At 44.5% G+C, this 18,493-nt stretch overlaps 1 protein-coding gene across 5 annotated transcripts in view; it reads right to left on the bottom strand.

The window, feature by feature from the left end:
• The window catches only part of ILVBL (ilvB acetolactate synthase like), a 66,124-nt gene that overhangs the window by 8,481 nt on the left and 39,150 nt on the right, over positions 1-18,493 (bottom strand). For all 5 annotated transcript variants that reach the window (XM_039336407.1, XM_039336402.1, XM_039336403.1 and 2 more), the window contains 2 exons: positions 17,931-18,001; positions 17,588-17,659 (listed from right to left, as the gene is read on the bottom strand). In XM_039336407.1, coding sequence (XP_039192341.1) covers positions 17,588-17,659; positions 17,931-18,001 — 143 coding nt within the window. The remainder of the gene's footprint in view (positions 1-17,587; positions 17,660-17,930; positions 18,002-18,493) is intronic.

Here is an 18,493-nt window from a genome sequence, read left to right as displayed (position 1 = left end):
TAATCTACACTGAAACCAAGGCAGAACACGTGAAACTAGTCTTCCAAAAACGAACTGTCAAGCTGTACATCAACTTTCTGAATGTGAGTTCCACCAAAGTAAAATAGACTACCTAGGCCAGGGGTAGACAATCTTGGCTCTTTTATGATTCATGGACTCCCAGAATTCCTGAGCCAGCATGGCTCAGCTTGGAAACCTCTCTCTTTCCCCTCAGCATGGCTGGCTCAGGAATTCTGGGAGTTGAAGTCCACGAGTCATAAAAGAGCCAAGGTTGCCTACCCCTGACCTAGGCTATCACATTTCACATGAAGGGATTGAGAGGTACCCTGTAAAAGTCAGAGCTGTACTGGATTGGGCGCCACCCTGAACTAGGAAGCAACTGCAAAGCTTCCTAGGATTTGCAAATTTTTACCAGCAATTCATTTCTTCATTTGCCCAAATAGCTCTCCCCATTACAAACTTCTCTCCTAAACAAGCACAATGGGCACAGTACTTTAACCGCATTCCCTGCGCTATTTCCCAGGAGGGTAGAATTTTCTTGCAGACACACTGTCACATATGCCATAGTACAATTGCTCCAAAGCAGAAATAATCAAACCAGTGCTCCAGGCCCATTAGCTGGCAGCTCAAGTGACCACCTGAGTCCAGGGGAGAGAAAAAAATCCAATATCCAAGAGCGTGACCTCTGCCCTTAAAGCTGCCCTAAAGGATGATAAATGGTTCCAGATTCACAGCAATGTCTGCTCAATCCAAGATAGGCTAGCCTGGGTGGGGGCAAAGCTCTATGTTCCAGAAAGTCATGGTTTTGAGGAGTTGTCATGACTCAAAAACAGCAAGACATTTTGACTTTGTGAAAATATTGCATTTAGTCAAGAGGCAAATTTGGTGGCCATCCCTCAAAAAAGACATTGAAAGCTATGTCACCATCTGTCTGGTATGTGCCTTGGAAAAATGGTGGCAAGGGAAAACTCCGGGTCTTTTTCAAACAGTAACTGAGCCGTCAGCACCTTGGAGAGAGATTTCTATGGACTTTATTGTGGAACTCCCCGAAAGCACAGGAAATACAGTAACTTGGGAGGTGACTGACTTATTCTCCAAGAGTGTTCATATTATCCCTTGTCAAAAGATCCCATCTTCATGAGGTCTTGCAAAACTATTCCTGCATCAAATTTATAGACTACATGGAGCACTCCAGCGCATTATTTCAGATAGAAGGGTACAATTCACATTCAGGTTCTGACGAACCTTCCTAGACTTACTAGGCACTGACCAAGGACTTAGTTCCAGTCATCACCCCAAATGAATGGGGTTTGTGAACGAATGAACTCAGTATTGGAACAATATATTAGATGCTTTATTAATTATCAACAAGATAATTGGAGTGACCTCTTGTCATTTGCAGAAGTGGGATACAATAACTCCGTACACAGCAGTACTAGTTTACTCCTTTCCAAGTAGCTCTGGTCAAGACTTTAAACCTATGCCTGAGCTCCCCATTAATGACCCTGGGGTGCTGTCCCTGAAGGAATCAATCTCCCAACTACAAAACATCCAGATATGAAAAGCCCTTGCTGAAGCTTGCAATGCTTATGAAGCACAAGCTGAGAAAAAAAAGAACTGAGCCAAAACATTTTAAAGTGAGAGACCATATTTATCTATCCACCCATTATTTACAGTCATTTTAACCCTTTAAGAAATTGGGACCTTCATTTGTGGGGCTTTTCCCCATCAAATGCCTTATCAACCCTGTCATGGTGGAATTAGACTTGCCAAAGTCACTTCACCAGGTCCATCCGGTTTTTCATGGCAGTTTACTAAAACCCAAGGTTTCTTCACCCCTTAGGGTGTCCCTGAACCATTATTAATAGAGGATGAATAACACTTTGAGGTAAAGGAGATTTTGGATTCCTGCAAGCATAGGGGGAATCTCCAATATTTAGTGGCATGGAAGGACTTTTATCCTGGCCAGAATAAGTGGGTGGATCATCGACATGTTAGAGCCCCTAATTAGTGAAAGGTTTTTATAATCAATATCCTGACAAACCTAAATGACTGTTTTAATCTTCTTTTCTCTCCCATGTGTTCTGCAGGTTTAAATCCTCTTTTGGGATGTCAGATGTCAGGTTGCCCTGCCATTCTGGTGAAGGGGGGAGGAGGACATTCCGGGGGAGCATTCTTTGCATGCTTTTGCTTGTGCCGTAACTGCATGGGAATTAGGGACCGGGATCATCTTTGGAGATGGAACAGACTCCCTCCCAGTTGGTTCCAGCCTGCTTTCAAGGTCACTGCGCCTTGGAGATGACCTGTTATCTATCCTGTACCTAAGCATTCTCAAAACAACCTTGAGGCGCTGTATTGGCTGCTGGTGGACTGATCAGGGCAGTTGGGTTTCAAAGTGGGAAGAATAGCTTGGTGCTTTGTGCAGGAATGTTAAGATTCCACTTGATTTTACTGCAACCACTCTTTCTCAGTAAAAGTTCTTTTGAGTAGTTTTTAACCGGTACTATAGTCTCTTTAATTAGCTTTATCAAACCAGCTCTTCTTAAAATCCAAACAACCAAGTCTTATGTAGTTCTTATCTTTATATGTGGTTTTTATAATCCAATATGTTTCCAATTTATCAAGGTACCACTGAAGACAGTATTTTGTAACAATTCTTCTTTTCAGGGGTCTTATAATGATCAACCAGCCAAGATTTCAATCCAAAGTGTTTAACCACCTGAAAGCTTTCCAGAATTCCCCTTTAGAAGATTAGCCAAAGGCCAAGGTTTTTCTTTCTCTTCAAACAGTTCTTAAACTTAAAACTGCAGCTCAGTGTATTTATAATCCCAGAAGGTCAGCAGATTCTAAACATATATAGTTTCACTCTGTAGTAGATAACTCAATACTTTATTCCCATCTGTTGTTTGCTATTTCTGGGCATCTTGACAAATTCTGAATCAATGCAGCTATAGTTTTCTCTAATTCTCCACTAGATGTCACTGTTCATTTTCCAACTTTTAAAGCAAAGTTATTATTATTATTTTATATAATCCCATCAATACTTTTTCAGGTATGAAGTTTTAGCTATTTTCTTCGTTTTCAAATTTATCCTGACTGTAGTATTTTTAACCTCATTTCAATATATTTTTGTTCTCCGTAAGAGTTTAATTCACCACTTCTGTCTATGGGAGGATGTAGTCCCCTCCCTTCCCACTTTGGGAGGATTTTTGCTTCTTAGGGATCTTTTCCAGGAAATCAGATATAAAACAGGAGAGAGAAGATCGAATTCCTCACTCAGTTTCAAGCACACTGTTCACCATTAGAGGGGGGAGATAAAATGGATATTATATATTTATCTAAAAGTGATAGAAAACCACATCTAACACCTCCTCCTGAAGACCCCAGCTTGGAACATCAGAGATCTGCAGGAAAAATGACTTAAGACAAAGCAAACACAGGAGGAGAAAATATATGCAATGCTGCGACAGATTCAAATGACAATTTCTTAAATCATGATGAGATTAAAAACAACTTTGATAACATAAATAAACATATCTCTAACTTAAACTTACAATTAAATAATGCTCAAAAAATGATGACAAAGAATGAACAAACAAATCAGACAATAGAATACAAACCAGAAGGAAGTGACTCAAATATGGAAGCTACAAATGAAGAGAACTACAAGTTAATACAAACAAAAGAAAATCCTCACAGTTTTGCTACAACAAAGGAAATAAAAAAGATGTTTTATCTTCCAGGACCTCAAAACAAACTGGTGGACAAAAAAGAAGATTTAATAAAATGGACTAAAGAGCTGTCAGGAGAACCATCAAAGCGTGGGAGACAAAAAACAAATATTCTACTCAACTTGTCTTTTTTATCCCCAACAACATCTACAAAAATACAACCTGGCAAGCTAAACCTAGTGATTTGGAAAGAGACCTGGCAAAAGAAGATTAGAGATAGTTAAGAGATTCACTTACCAGATGGAATACTATATGTCTAAACACTTGTTTGAATACGGTTTAAAAAAAAGTTTGGATATAAAGAGGCCCTACAGCAGCGGTTCTCAACCTATGGGTCGCGACCCCATTTGGGGTCGATCGACCACTTTTGGGGGGTCGCCAAAGGAGGCAATCCGCCATTTTCTCCCCTCCGGGGGCGGCGCCGCACATGCGCATGGGGGCAGCGGCACGCTGCGCATGGGGGCGCTGCCGCGCATGCGCGCCACGCATGGGGGCGCCGCGCATAACGTTTGTGTGACGGGGTCGCCGTCACACAAACGTTGAGAACCGCTGCCCTACAGTAAGATTATTAGATAGTGTACCTACTATATGATTAAATACTTGTTTGAACAGGGCCAAAAGAACAGACAAAGCTGGGACATAAAGGGGCCCTATAGTAAGAGGGATAAGATATACTATATGAAATGTAAAAATATTGAGATATTTGTAAAAAAGTTTGGATATTCAAAGGTAATGAACTTTGAGAAAATCATGACTGATAAGAGTGGTTTGAATTCTGAGAGGAAATTAAGCTTAAATAAGAATCTTGAAAAGAAGACATATAATGACTTAATGACTTCTATAAATACAATTGAAACATAAGCTGATTAGAAAAGATGTTATATGTTGATGTTATTATTATCTGTACAAATACTAGAAAAATGTTTATACTCAACTTCGTATGTATTGAAAGTATTAAGAATAATATTTGTTTAATGTAGACAAAAGGAGAATATTACCGGAAGAAGAGAGGATCAAGGAAATATATTATTAACCAGCATACTGATCAATTATAGAAATTAACTACTATTGATTGTTTTTAAATATATGAACCCAGACAACACACTCTTCACTAAGCACTAAGGACTGTTATTGTAAAAAATTAATAAAATATATTTTAAAAGAAGTTCTTTTGATTAACCACATAGAATCAAGAGTTGTACTTTCCTGAGAGGGCAGGTTAGGGCAGGTCCTTAACAAAAACCAAGCCAAGCCCAAAAATGCTAAAAAAAAACTCCTGGAAGCCTGTCACTGACAAATCAGCCATCAATAGACACATAGACATAAACATTTACAGAAAGTGGGAAAGATACAATCAACAGCCAAAAAAGGAACAAAAAGACCAAAACACCAACAGCAATCAACAATCAGAGGAGCATAGATTAACACCAAGATTAACATCAGATGAGCAATCAAGAGGTAAACAATACACTAATCAAGAAACTGCCGAACAAACTAACAATAAAAGCTCAAAGAACCAAGATCAATCCCACCAACACTGACAGAGCAAGCCACTTAGAATATAAATTGAGAGCAAACTCCCATTTCCTACTAGCACTGATGTTTGCAAGAAAACAATCAAGTTCAGAGAGCACCAAGGACTCATTTCAACCCTGAGCTAAAAATATTCTCCTTTATCTGTTTCATCTTGGTAGGATTTAGTCAAAAGTTTTTTTCATCTCATCTATAATTTTAGTTTTCAGACATGGTTCCAGAATTCCATGGCATTTCCAAGGTGATTATATACAATCATGCATCATACACCATACTTCATCAATGACTTCCCCAACTGAATCATATATGTGAAACATGGGGGAGAGCCTTGAGTCCTGTTATTTCCTACATGGGAGCTATCATGGATCAAATGACCAGAACCAGCCTCTCATAAAATGATGCCTCCAATTCACAACATGGTAAAATTTCTTGTTTCCAGCATTCTATACAATTTTTCAATTCTAGGCATCTTACTTCATTTCCGAGCTTACTAGAAAAAGAAGCCAAGAAGCTATCTGAGAACTTGCAAAGAGGAAGAGGCCTCATAGAAACAAAGTCGTTCACTGCTCTACCTGTCTTTGTGTTCCATAGCTCAACCAGGATAAGACAGAATCTGACCAAGATCTGACCATGGCAAACGACTGATATTCCAAATCCAGACCACATCTTATCTGTCCAAAGACCAGAACCATCATCTGTCCTGTCATTTAACTTGGCATGCAATTGAGACAAATCCATTATTGTGGAAGCTATGGTGTCAACTTTAAAAATGAACATGGCTGTGGTCATCTTTCTTATTCATTTTCAGTTGACACATTGAAAGGAGGGGGGATTGCCAGGTGCTTCGCTAGTCTAAATAAACTTTTGTCCCATGGGAACCAAGGCTGCTCTTGAGACTGCAGGCTAGGTCTTTCGTGAAAAGCCCACCAACGAGATGTATTGGGGAATGTAGTTGCTTGCATAGTCTTAGGGGTGGGGTGGGATTTCTTAACTTTGTATTGGGGAATTCTTACGTGTCTTCAGACTTAGTTTCACTTTTGATATGCCAATACTTTGTAACAATAAATATGTTCTTTGAGGAAATTCCAAGCCTTGGAGTTGAAACCGCTGCTAGCCACAACAGGACTCAGGCTGTCAGAGTGCAGGCTGGCACTCCGGCCACTGAGGAAGCACCACTGGCAGATGCTTGGCCAAAAGCTAGGTTAATCCAACATGGGAAAGGAGCTACAACCCTAGCAGACCTCTTCCAAGCTGAGACTGCCCCTCAGAAGGACAGCCTATAACCGCTGGAGAGGAGCTCCTATTGCTGCCGTCCCAGAGTTCTTCATTTGCAGATGGCAAGAAAGGAAAGGGGTCGATGGGATGGGATGACTCTGGCAAGTGGAGATTCCAGTCCGCAGTCCACAGCCTCTCACTTGAACAGCTGAAGAAGTTTGGCCAGCTGAAGGTGAGGGAAATGATCCCTGTTGCCCAGGAGGTGGGTGCCGTGGAGGGATATGCCAAGAACTACCCATCTCTTCCCCCCCTTGCCGGAGCTCCAGTCCAACTGCCAGAGTCCATGCTGCTTCACCCATCCCCCAACCATCTGTGATATCAAGCCCTGTGTCCCAGCCAAGGTTAGAGCCGCCTCTTATCAAGCCCACCTTGATGTGGATACTGAGGAGCTGACCACCTTCTTAAATGAGGTGTAGGCTCATTTAGATCGCTATGCTTATGCTTACCTGGATGGGGCTATGATGGTGAATGCTCTGGTGGCAAATTTAGAGGGAGAAGCAGCCAACTGGGTGACCAACTTCCATGATGAAGGGGCTACTGAAATCCACCACATGAAGCAAAGAGGTTGCCCCGCAAAGGAGTACGTCTGCAAATTCAGGAGAGTTGCTAACCGGCTGGGGCAGTGGCAGTCACTGATCAACTACTTCAAACAGGGGTTAGATCGCGACTTGCTTCAAGACTGCATCATTCGAGGTCTTCCCAACCTGTTTCCTGATTAATACCGTTTGGCGGTGATGCTAGACATCGAACTGGACCGCTCCCGAAAGTCAAGCACCACTGAACCCAAGCCACTACACATCCAAGAAAAACGCCTCTATGGCTGACATCCCCAAGCCTCTGCAGCCGCCAACGTCTCCCAAGCACCAACCAGGGTTTCAATCAAGTGCCACTGGTGCAGTCAGATGGGTCACCGTACTGTGGAGTGCCAAGCTCCTCACCCTCAACCTAGAAGCGTGCCAGTCGCAGCTGTGAAGAGCTTCTAGAGGGGGAAGAGAGAAAACCAACTGGGAACATCAAGGCCTAGGTGTCAAAGCCTCCCCTACTGCTGAGCTCAATGCCAAACCCCAATCTAAGCCACAATCTGAGCCGGCACTATACGACAGTGACAAGGAAGGTGAGGAGGACCTCATGGTGAGTCAGCCCATTCCCTCTTTTGCCATTCCCACGAGGCTGATAGTGCCCAAAACAGGGGCTCACATGAATTTGAACGTCCTAATAGATTCAGGGTGCACTCGGTGCTTAATTAACTTACCCACTGTGCTCAAACTGGGAATCCGGACCAAGCTGCCCATGAGATCTGAGCAGGCCGACGGGTCCCTGATTGGAGGTGCCCCTGCCACGGACCTAACCGAACCGGTGTTTGGAAATGGGTCGGCATTGGGAAATCATGCGTTTTCTGGTGGTTCCAAAGATGACCAAAGCAGTAATTTTGGGGCTAGCATGGTTGGATAAATGGCGTCCTAATATCTGGTGGGAGGGAATGCAGAAATTGAAACTGGGGACAGGACCACTCTCCCCTGACACTGACAATAAAACAAAGACACTGGCCATCTGCGAGATGCAAGGGGAGCCTCGTGAAACCATAAAGCAGTGGTGGTGAAATTTTTAGAGACCGAGTGCCCAAACTGCAACCCAAAACCCACTTATATATCACTGGGTGCCAGGTGGGCATGCCTTGCTGGGTGGGCGTGGCCTGCTGGGTGGGTGCGGCTACAGTGGTCATGGCAGACTGGGTGGACGCGGCCAGTTCCATGTTGCTCCTGGGGAGGGATGCCTGTGGGGGGCGGGCAGGGTTGGGGGAGATCCAGGGGTCTCTGGTGGGTGGGGCAGTGGGCAGGAGGGCATCTTGCTCAGCTGATAGCTGGGGGGGAAGGGGCAGCTACAACCCCTCCCAAATGCTGCCGTCTCACGAAAGCAGCATGAAAACTCCAAAAAGCGACAAGGAAAAAAGTTAAAACAGAAGAGTGTCTCATGATGGTTTTCTTCCCTGGGGGGGTGGGGGGTGGGAGGCATGGGGGGGAGACTCCTGAACCCTGCAGCTCTTCCGAAGGGGGGAGGAGAGTGGAGAGGGGCTGTGCTGGGATCGGGGCTCCTCGTGCCTTCTGCTGCAGATGCCGTGGCTCCGCCTGCCTGGCAGGGGAGGGGCGTGCTTGAGCTCAGGGATGCACGTGGGGCTGCTGTCTCGCTTTCCGTGCCATGCCGGGGCTGGGCTAAACTAGGCACAGAGCCTCCATGTCACTTCTCCCCCCGCGGACATTGGGAGCGCCCACCCTACCTACCGCTCATCCCGTGGCAACTGCTACTGTCTGGTGCTCTCCAGCCCATCACCAGCCAGCCAGGCGTGCCGGGGTGGCTCCCTTTGGGCTCCTTCAGCCTCCGCCCCCCCCCCAGCTGAGGCTGGTCAGATTCCCCCCATGGGCAGTGCTGTACCCGTCCCCTGACCAGCCCTCCTCCTCCATTTTTTGTGGGTGCCTCTCCCCGCACGCATCCTCAGGCGGAGAAGCCGGGCAGCCGCGGCTCTCGCTCCCCTCCAGCCTCCATCTGCCTGAGGCCTGAGCTCGGCGCCCCTGCCCTGCCAGGCAAGAGGAGGCCAGAGGGGAACGAGAGCTGCGGCTCTTCTGCTGCAGATGCCACGGCTCCACTTTCCTGGCAGGGCGGGGGTACACTCACACATGTGGACACACGTGGAGCTGCTACCTCGTTTTCCGTGCTGTGCCAGGGCTGGGCTGGACTGGGCAGAGCCTCCACACCGCTTCTTCCCCTGCGGACATCGGGAGCACCCACCCCACCTACCCCTCATCCCGGAGAAGCTGCTGCTGTCCCGCGCTTTCCAGCCCGTCGCTGGCCAGCTGGGCATGCCAAGTTCGGGCCTCGGGCAGATGGAGGCTGGAGAGGAGTGAGAGCCACGACTGCACGACTCCTCCGCCTGAGGATGCATGCGGGGAGAGGCACTGTCTGGCTCGGTAAGCCGTGGTCTGCCCACAGGAGGAGGATGAAGGAGGGCTGGCCAAGGACGGGCGCACATGGAGAGGGGGAGGGGAGCGTTCCTCTGGTGCACGTGCCGACAGAAAGGGCTCTGCGTGCCCAGTCTGGCACCATAGCCCTAGAGACCGTAGCCAAAAAGCTGCCGGGGATTCAACTTGTCTCCACTGACTACCGTGATCTGGCAGAAGCATTTAGTGAGAAGGAATGTGACATCCTTCCCCCACACTGGCTACGGACTGTTCTATTGAAATTCTACCCGGTGCCAAGCTCCCAAAATCAAGGATGTACTCTATGACACCCAAAGAGATGAAAGAACTGAGAGAGTACATCAGAACTTAGCTAGGGGTTTCATTCAGCCAGCCAAATCACCTGTGGCTGCTCCCGTGCTTTTCAAGGAAAAGAAAGATGGCTCTTTTAGATTATGCGTGGATTTTAAATCCCTCAACACTGTCAGCATGGAAAATACGTACTCCCTCCCCTTGATGAAGAACATGTTAGCCCACCTGGCTAAAGGAAAAATCTTTATCAAACTGGATTTAAGAGAGAATTATTACCAGATCCGGATCAAGGAGGGGAATGAGTGGAAAACAGCGTTCAATTGCACATTGGGGAGTTTCCAATTTAAAGTGATGCCTTTTGGACTGCAGGAGCACCCGCTGTGTTTATGCAATTGATAAATCAAGTACTCCATGATCATTTATACAAGGGGGTTTTGATTTATCTTGATGACATCCTTATTTACTCTGAAACCATGGACGAACATATCAAAATGGTCCATGAGGTGTTATCTAGGTTATCGAATTTCGAATGAGAGGATAGAGATGGACGCTGCCAAAGTTAAAGCAGTACTGGAATGGCAAACCCCACATACCCGCAAGCAGCTTCGAAGTTTTTGGGGGTTTGCCAACTTTTATCATCAATTTATTCCATTTTGCAAAGATAGCCATGCCAATCACTGATTTACTCAAAACAGGCAAAGGAAGGGAAAAACCCTGACCTTGTGAGCCATTGCAATGGTGATTACGAGTGCCAGGCAGCATTTGAAAAACTAAAGAGACTCTTTGCAGTGGAACCAGTCAAATACCCTGACCCTGGACAACAATTTATCATTCAAACTGATGCAAGTGACATGGCGGGGGGGGGGGGGGCATTCTCCTACAAAAAAATCAGAGGTGAGTTACAACCTTGTGCTTACACTTCCCAGAAATTAACTGACACCGAGAGGAGGTGGGCTGTTTGGGAGAAAGAGGCTTTTGCAGTTCATTGGCCTTTGGTGACATGGCATCATTTCTTGGAAGGGGGAGAAATATCTTTTGAGGTATGGACTGATCACAAAAATTTGGAGGCTCTGAAGACCCCCCATAAATTATCCTCCAAGCAAATTCGGTAGGCTCAGTACTTCAACCGTTTTAATTCCATTTTAAAATATTTTCCTAGGGTAAGAACTTTTTAGCTGATGCCTTATCTAGAATACCCCAGTTCAAGAGCAACCGAAAGGAAGTAATTAACTCCATTATTCCTCCATTGCAATCTGCTTCTCAAATAACAACCAGATCACACACAGAGAGAGACCCCCTGCTGGTCCTGACAATCGCTTGCTAAAAGAATTAAATGAGAAGTTACAGACCGATGCCTGGTTTAAAGATAACAAATCTACACTAACCTTAAGGGGAGGGCTAGCTTGGAAGGGTTCTAGGTTATATCTCCCAGATGGCTCCAGGCATTGCAACGGAGTCATGACACTAACAAGCAGGTCACTCTGGATTTTTAAAAACATTGCATCTGGTGCGGAGGCAATTCTGGTGGCCAGGAATGAAAAAGGACATTGAGAATTATGTTAAGAGTTGTGCCACTTGTGCTGCCATGAAGAGGCATTGTGGAAAACCACCGGGTTTATTGCAGCAGGTGGGCGATCCCTCTCAACCTTGGGAGGAGATAGCCATGGATTTTATAGTGGAATTACCTGAGAACAAGGGAAACACTGTAATATGGACTGTGATTGATCTATTTTCCAAACAGGTATATTTCATCGCTTGCTCGGGACTTCCCTCTGCACAGAAGCTAACCAAACTATTTCTGAAGCACATATACTGACTCCATTGTGCTCCAAAGCAGATTATTTCTGATAGAGGGGTCCAGTTTACTGCAAAATTTTGGAGGGAGTTTGTTAAAATGATTGGGTCCTCCCAGGGGTTATCATCACCTTTTCATCTGAATATTAAAGGAATTGCTGAGAAAGCTAATGCAATGGTGGAACAGTACCTCAGATGCTATGTAAATTACCAGCAGACTAATTGAGCTGGCCTCCTGCCTTTCGCAGAGGTAGCCTACAACAATATGGTGCACAGTAGCACTGGACTCATCCCATTTAAAATAGTAATGGGTCGAGATTTTGTGCCCATACCTGAGTATCCACAGGAGCCTCTTATTTCCCAGACTCTGGACCAATGGGTAACATCTTTCCAGGGGATTTGGGGGAATATGAAGAAGGCATTGACCAAAGCTACCAAGGTTTACAAAGAGCAATCAGACAAACAATGCTCCCCTCAGAAATCTTTTCATGTTAGAAAGTTTATCTTTCAAGGAAAAGTTAAAATTACCCAGTAGAAAATTGGGGCCAAAATTTCTTTGTCATTTTCCTATCACTAACATCATTAACCCTGTCATAGTGGAAATGAACTGTGAGACTGCAGGCTGGGCATTTCGTGAAAAGCCCACCGAGAAGATGTATTCGGGAATGTAGTTGCTTGCATAGCCTTAGGGGTGGGGTTTTTTAACTTTGTATTGGGGAATTTTTACGTGTGTCTTCAGACTTGGTTTCACTTTTGACGTGCTGATACTTTGTAACTAATAAACATGTTCTTTGAGGAATTTCCAAGCCTTGGAGTTCTGCTTTATTTGTCTCTGTCAGAATTTTGACATATGGATTAACAAGTTACATTGGCCTTTCTCTCTGAGGATACGGAGAATAAAGTCATCCAGTTCCAACATCATGAGGATCCAGGTGCTCATGAAGGGCTGCTGCCAGTAACTAGGTGGTTAGTATACTATCAGCAACCCCAGCTGTCAATGTGGCCCAGTCCCATACACAGACATTAGTAATTATCACTTCCAAGGCAATATTCCCTATCAACATAAGTATCTTACAAAGGATTGTGGCTACTCCTCCCCACTGACTCTGGTGCTACAGCTCTTGAAGACCTTAAAACCCAACCAACCAGATTTCTTGCAGAACTACTGCCATTCTCTGCCTAATCAGATCTCCATAACTGGTTATTATATAATGCAGTGGTGAAATCTTAATTTAGAAATACCTAAATTAAGATTTAACTGTTTCTAAATTTACCAGCAGCAGCTGAGAGGTATCCAACAATTCAACCTCCTGGGCTCAGAACAGGAGGAACTGTCTTAACAGAGGGGATCTACATTAATGCAAGGCTCTCCATGTCTTGCACTTCCATTTAGTGCCCCCCAATACTCCCTTCTCCTTATCAAAGTCCCAATTTGGGCCCCTAATATATCATCCAATGAGCCTATTCTCAGTTCTATCATCATTAGCTCCAGGCTACAACATATCCTACCAGCACAGACTGTTCAGGCTGATTTAGAGTTGCCCGCAACTGCCCTTAACCATCGCTGCATAGCTATGCTATGAAGGGCTTGATGGGTAAGTGTGGGTTCACATGGCTGCAGACATACTGATGCAAACACCTCCCAAATCTCAATTGTGCATTGTGCTAAGGTGCATATCCTACGTGCTGATTGATTGATCCTATTTCCTGTTCTGTGCTTTGCTGTTTGAATGCCCCCTAGCCAGAATATTACATTTGCAAATATAAATGTATGCAACCATCCCTAAACAACAGACACATACATTCCATGACATGGAATGCCAGAGAAGTCTGTTCAACCCTTCAGTTGCACAACACTTCTGGGGGCCCAACTCTGTAGACTTAATCAGGCATGAGCACATGCACACATATGTGCGCGCACACACACAACATAGATTCATTAATTTTAACTCATTTTCCCAACCAATCTTCATATACTACTGCATCTTTTGAAAAAAGGCTACCTGTCTCATAAATTTCTCCCACTAATCCCTCTACCCCTTTTCTTTCTCTCGGGGGATGGTAACTATCACTTGCATACAGTAGTTCTTGTTTCAGTAATCACCCAGGCAGATTAAGAAAATGCACAAATTCATATCAGCATATAGCTTGAGAAACAGGTTGAGAATTTAATGGGGAGGAAGGGTGATTAGCTGAAGAAGCCCTAAGAAGAACTGGAAGAATATAGTTGCTCTTTTTTTCCATTGGAAAACAGCAAACCAGCTGCTAATCAAGACCTAGAAGTTACAATTAACCACTGAAACGATCCTGTCAGAATCCAATTATATTTTATCTCTAGTTATCAACTATAGAAAACCCCATTTCTGCCTTCTCTGGATTCTATCATATGATGAAGGGAAGGGGGTGACCAAAGGGGTTTTATGGCCCTCACTTCCTTCAGTACACTTCAAAGGGACTGAATGTGAATATCACCAAAAGGACTAACCATAAGAATGGGGCTATTACCTTTCATGTACTCCATCCAGCTGGCAGTAAGGAAAAGGGGGTGGGAATGTAATGCCTGAGACTGTCGCTGGAAAAAGGGGGTGATTGGGTGGAGCTACTGGGGAACCCCTTAAAACCTTGAATTGGAGAGCTTGGACCCCAAGTCCTGTCTAGAACGCCTGCAACCATTTTCTCTTAATAAAGGATGCCTGTTGGAAGAATTATTCCAAGAGTTCTGTCTTCTTAAGATGCAAAGTGGGGTGGGTCCTTACAGATCCCTTTGTAAAACCTGCATAATTCCACAATCTTGTCAGTTTTCTGCACTCACATCTATAGAAATTGAGAGTATGCAGCATCGTAGAAACCAGAATAGAACAACTCACTGCTGCTAGCTCGAGGCAGTCTTCTTGCCATCGCCAAGTTCCCTCTGCCAACTTGCTGCCACCATCTCATTGCAGGACATCTCAAAACTGGAAATTCGCAGTGCAATTTGCTGTGGGCACTGGATGGAGAGCTGGGCAGGCGAGTGAGTGGGATGTCAGAGGGGCACTGCAATGGGCTGCTTTGCAAGTTTTTTTAAAAAAAAGTCACATTGCTTAATGTTTGAGGGTGCCTTGCTCTGAAAATAAGGCCAGCTTTGGGAAGCAATGGGGTGGGATGTCACCTTTTAAAAAAAAACTAAAAAGACTTGTTTTGAATTGCATTCAAACCCTTGCCTATCAAGCAGATTGCAAAGTTTACAGCCACATTTAGTTGCGAGTCTGATGAACCACAGAAATGGGGCTTCATGAACAGGAATTTGGAGTCCAAACTGGGAAAAAAACACCTCTTCTTAGCATTAGTCTTTGCACAGCATCTGTGTCGACTTTGGGGGAAACACTGCTGTGATACTCTGTCCAAACGCAATCTGTGTATAACCAGAAACATCATGAAAACACTCTACACACGATCAGAAACACCATGAAATCATCCACATAGCCTTGGGGGGAAAAGCAGTCTGCACATAATCAGAAGCACCATGTCAGAGTTGCTATCCCGCTGCCCCGGCCCTGCTTAGCTAGATACCAGGCTGTCATGAGAAACGGGGGAAGGAGTTGCGGGGTGGGAGGAAGGAGAAGAAGATAGAGGAAAATGAAAGTCTTTGTGCCATCCTGTCAGCCACAGTCTGCTCCAAGGTCACCCTGCAACACCCTCAAGCCTGCACAAAATAATTAGTTTGAACACTATTGGACTCTTACCAGTGTCCATGGAGGGACGGGATCCAAAAGGGAATGTTAACTATGTGCTTTGGGCAAGTAACATCAGATTCAGCTTTGCTACACTGTAATCACTTGGCTTTAGTACAGTATACTTTCACTAGTCCAAGAATCTTTCTTTTCTAAATGACCAAGTTGGGACGGCTGACACACTGTCAGGGAAATTGCAGTACCTAATCCAATGGAAGGGATACCCGTTGTCTGAAGCCACCTGGGTGAAATCCAGTGAAGTGAAAGCTGACAGATTGGTCAAAAGGTTTCATATGACGCTCCCCAACAAACCAAAAGATAACCCTTAACATATGCTTTTGTTTACTTTACAGGATCTGTCCTTCTTGTAAGGGGGGCCGGATGTCAACGCTGCAAATATTATATATTCTTGCTTTTGACAATATGTAGAATTGTCTGGTAATTATGGGGTTAATACAGAGCAGAAGGGGGGTTGGGGGTAAAGCCCGGGAAAGAAAGAGGAAGAAAACATTTGACCTTCACACTAATTGGATAATGTGAGATATGACGGCTAATTTAGGGAGGGAACATGCTGATAATTTAACTGCTCAGAGGAAGAGAACTTAGATCTAGCATCCCTCCTTTGTGCCTGTACCGACATTTTGTAACAATAAAAGACTTTTATGAAAATAAATGCCTACAAGTTGTTTGGAATGTTTCATTAGCCGGAACTACAACAACATGATCAGAAATACCATGACATCACCTATCTGGCAGTGGGGGGGAAAGCACACTGCACCTGATTAGAAACACTATGAAAGAACTCTGCACATGACCAGAAACACTGTCAGACCTGTCTCAGCTTCAACCTCTAACGATCCTTAACTACAGTTATTGAGAAAGATAGTTTACTAGAAGCCAAGTGAATTATAATAATGCATAGCCAAAACTGAGAATTGTGCACCAAAATCTCCAAGTCTAACTTTTCCCTCCTTAGTCACCTCCTATTAACTGGGCCCCCATGTCCAACCAAATTCAAACAACATGTTTTCAGAACGGTCACTTCAGGCAAAGGTATGGTATGCAGCTGCCTTCTGTCCCAACCAGTTGTCTTTGAAGCCCCTCTCAAAGCTCAAAGAGATACAGTGAAGTTTCGTTTCCCTTGAAGCATCTCACCTCCCATCTAACCTCCTTGAGTTCATGGCAGCTGATATTGAATGGGTGTGAAGTGCAAGCGTGAGGTGGTAGCTGACAAACACCATGAAATCATCCACCCTGCTTCGGGGAGAAAGCACTCCGCAAATAACCAGAAACACCATTAAATCATCCACCCTGCTTTGGGGAGAAAGCACTCTGCACATGACCAGAAACACTTCTGTTTGTACAGAGCATCATAGAAGTGTACCCTCCAAAGCCGGCTGGATGATTTCATGTGCAGAGTGCTTTCCTGGTGTTTCTGGTAGGTACTGAGTACTTTCCTGGTGTTTCTGGTCAAGTGCAGAGTGCATTTGGATGGAGAATCATAGCAATGTTCCTCCCAAAGCCGACACCAATGCTGTGCCAAAAGTAATGCTGAGAAGGGGTTTTTTCCAGTTTGGACTCCAGAGTTTCCTGTCCATGCAGCCCCATTTCTGTGGTTCAACAGACCCGCAGCTAAATGCTGCTGCAAACTTTGCAATCTGCTTGATGGGCAAGGGATTGAATGCAACTCAAAACAAGCCTTTCTAGATTTTTTGTTTTTTTTTAAAGGTGACATCCCACCCCACTGCTTCTCAAAGCTGGCCTTATTTTCAGAGCAAAGTACTCTCAAACATTAAGGAAGTTTTTTTAAAAAATAAAACTTGCAGAACTGTAGCATGAGTTTCCCATTTTGACACCCCACCTCCATTGTTGCGTCTGTGCCATTGCCTCCCCCTCCACTCCACAAAATGGGAAGCCCCACCCGCCGTCATAGCCAAACTGCTCATTTGGTGTTCAGGCCAGAACCAATACACTGCCACTGTCCTCTGACAAACCCACTTGCTTCTCATATCGGCGCTGCCCTGCCCATCACCGTCCCCCTCTTGACAGTCTACTTGTTCGCTCACCCGCCTGGCTCTCCTTCCAGAGCCGACAGCAAATTGTCCTTGCAGCTAATTTCCAGTGTTGAGATGTCCAGCAGTGTTGAGATGTCCAGCAACAAGACAGTAAATTGGCAGAGGGGACTTGGCAGTGGCAAGAAGGCCTCCCATAGCTGGCCGCGCTGAGTTAGCGGTGTCAAGTCATCCTAGACCCCCTAGAAACTGGGCAAGCTGATAGTTACCCTGTGTCGCACAAAAGTATCAAATTCCATGATGCTGAATCCAAGAGAGCCATCTCCATATAAGATCCACACCTGTTAACAATTAAAAAAAATATGGAAAGATTAGCAGCTAGGGAAAGATGCTGTAAAACAGAGCCTAGCCTTTTATTTGCTGTTCCATGACTAAGCTTCCACACTTAGCTTCCCTCTACAACAGGGGTGTCAAACTCGCCACGTGACGTGACATGTCGCGACGTATCATGACTTTTTCCCCATTGCCGGAGCTGGGGTGGGTGCAGTTTCAGCATAACGCATCCAGCCCATGGGCCGGCAGTTTGACACCCCTGCTCTACAATATACTAACCTCTGAGTCAGGCCTGCAGAGCTTGGCTCCTAAGGCAAATCCACCCCCAACTCCCAAAGTTCCAAAAGCCCCTGTAATGAGATGAAACAGACATCATGATTAAAGAAACTGCACAGGTTTGTACTGATTCCTGAATAATAATTCCCTGGATTTCTAAAAGGGTGCATTTAATCTGTTTATGATGGTTTACTACATCTGTTTTTCAGCTTTGTTAATATCTGTCATGACTGTTATGTACACAGAACACAGAAAGGTAGGATACATATAGATTAAAACATCAACAAACTAATTCATGTCTCTATAATAGGACCAGATGCATACTGGAGTATATTTATTGTATTAAAAGCCTAGCTGTTTTACTCATAGTTTAATCAAGCCATAAATTAATTAATTACTAATTAAGAAAATACACTTCCTGTAAAAATATGATGAAAGATATGAAGGGAGAAAAATGCTAGAATTGTAGAATTGTTTAAAAAAGTTTATTTTATACTGCTCACATTATTCAGACTAAGAATAATTTGCAGACTGATTATTTATTGACATTATAGTGTTAACATTTC

This window comes from Crotalus tigris, unplaced genomic scaffold, assembly GCF_016545835.1.
Source record: "Crotalus tigris isolate CLP2741 ecotype Arizona unplaced genomic scaffold, ASM1654583v1 scf7180000017666.379230911805:20528666, whole genome shotgun sequence".
In the NCBI taxonomy this organism is placed as follows: domain Eukaryota; kingdom Metazoa; phylum Chordata; class Lepidosauria; order Squamata; family Viperidae; genus Crotalus; species Crotalus tigris.
This window is presented reverse-complemented; position numbering and strand designations above follow the sequence as displayed.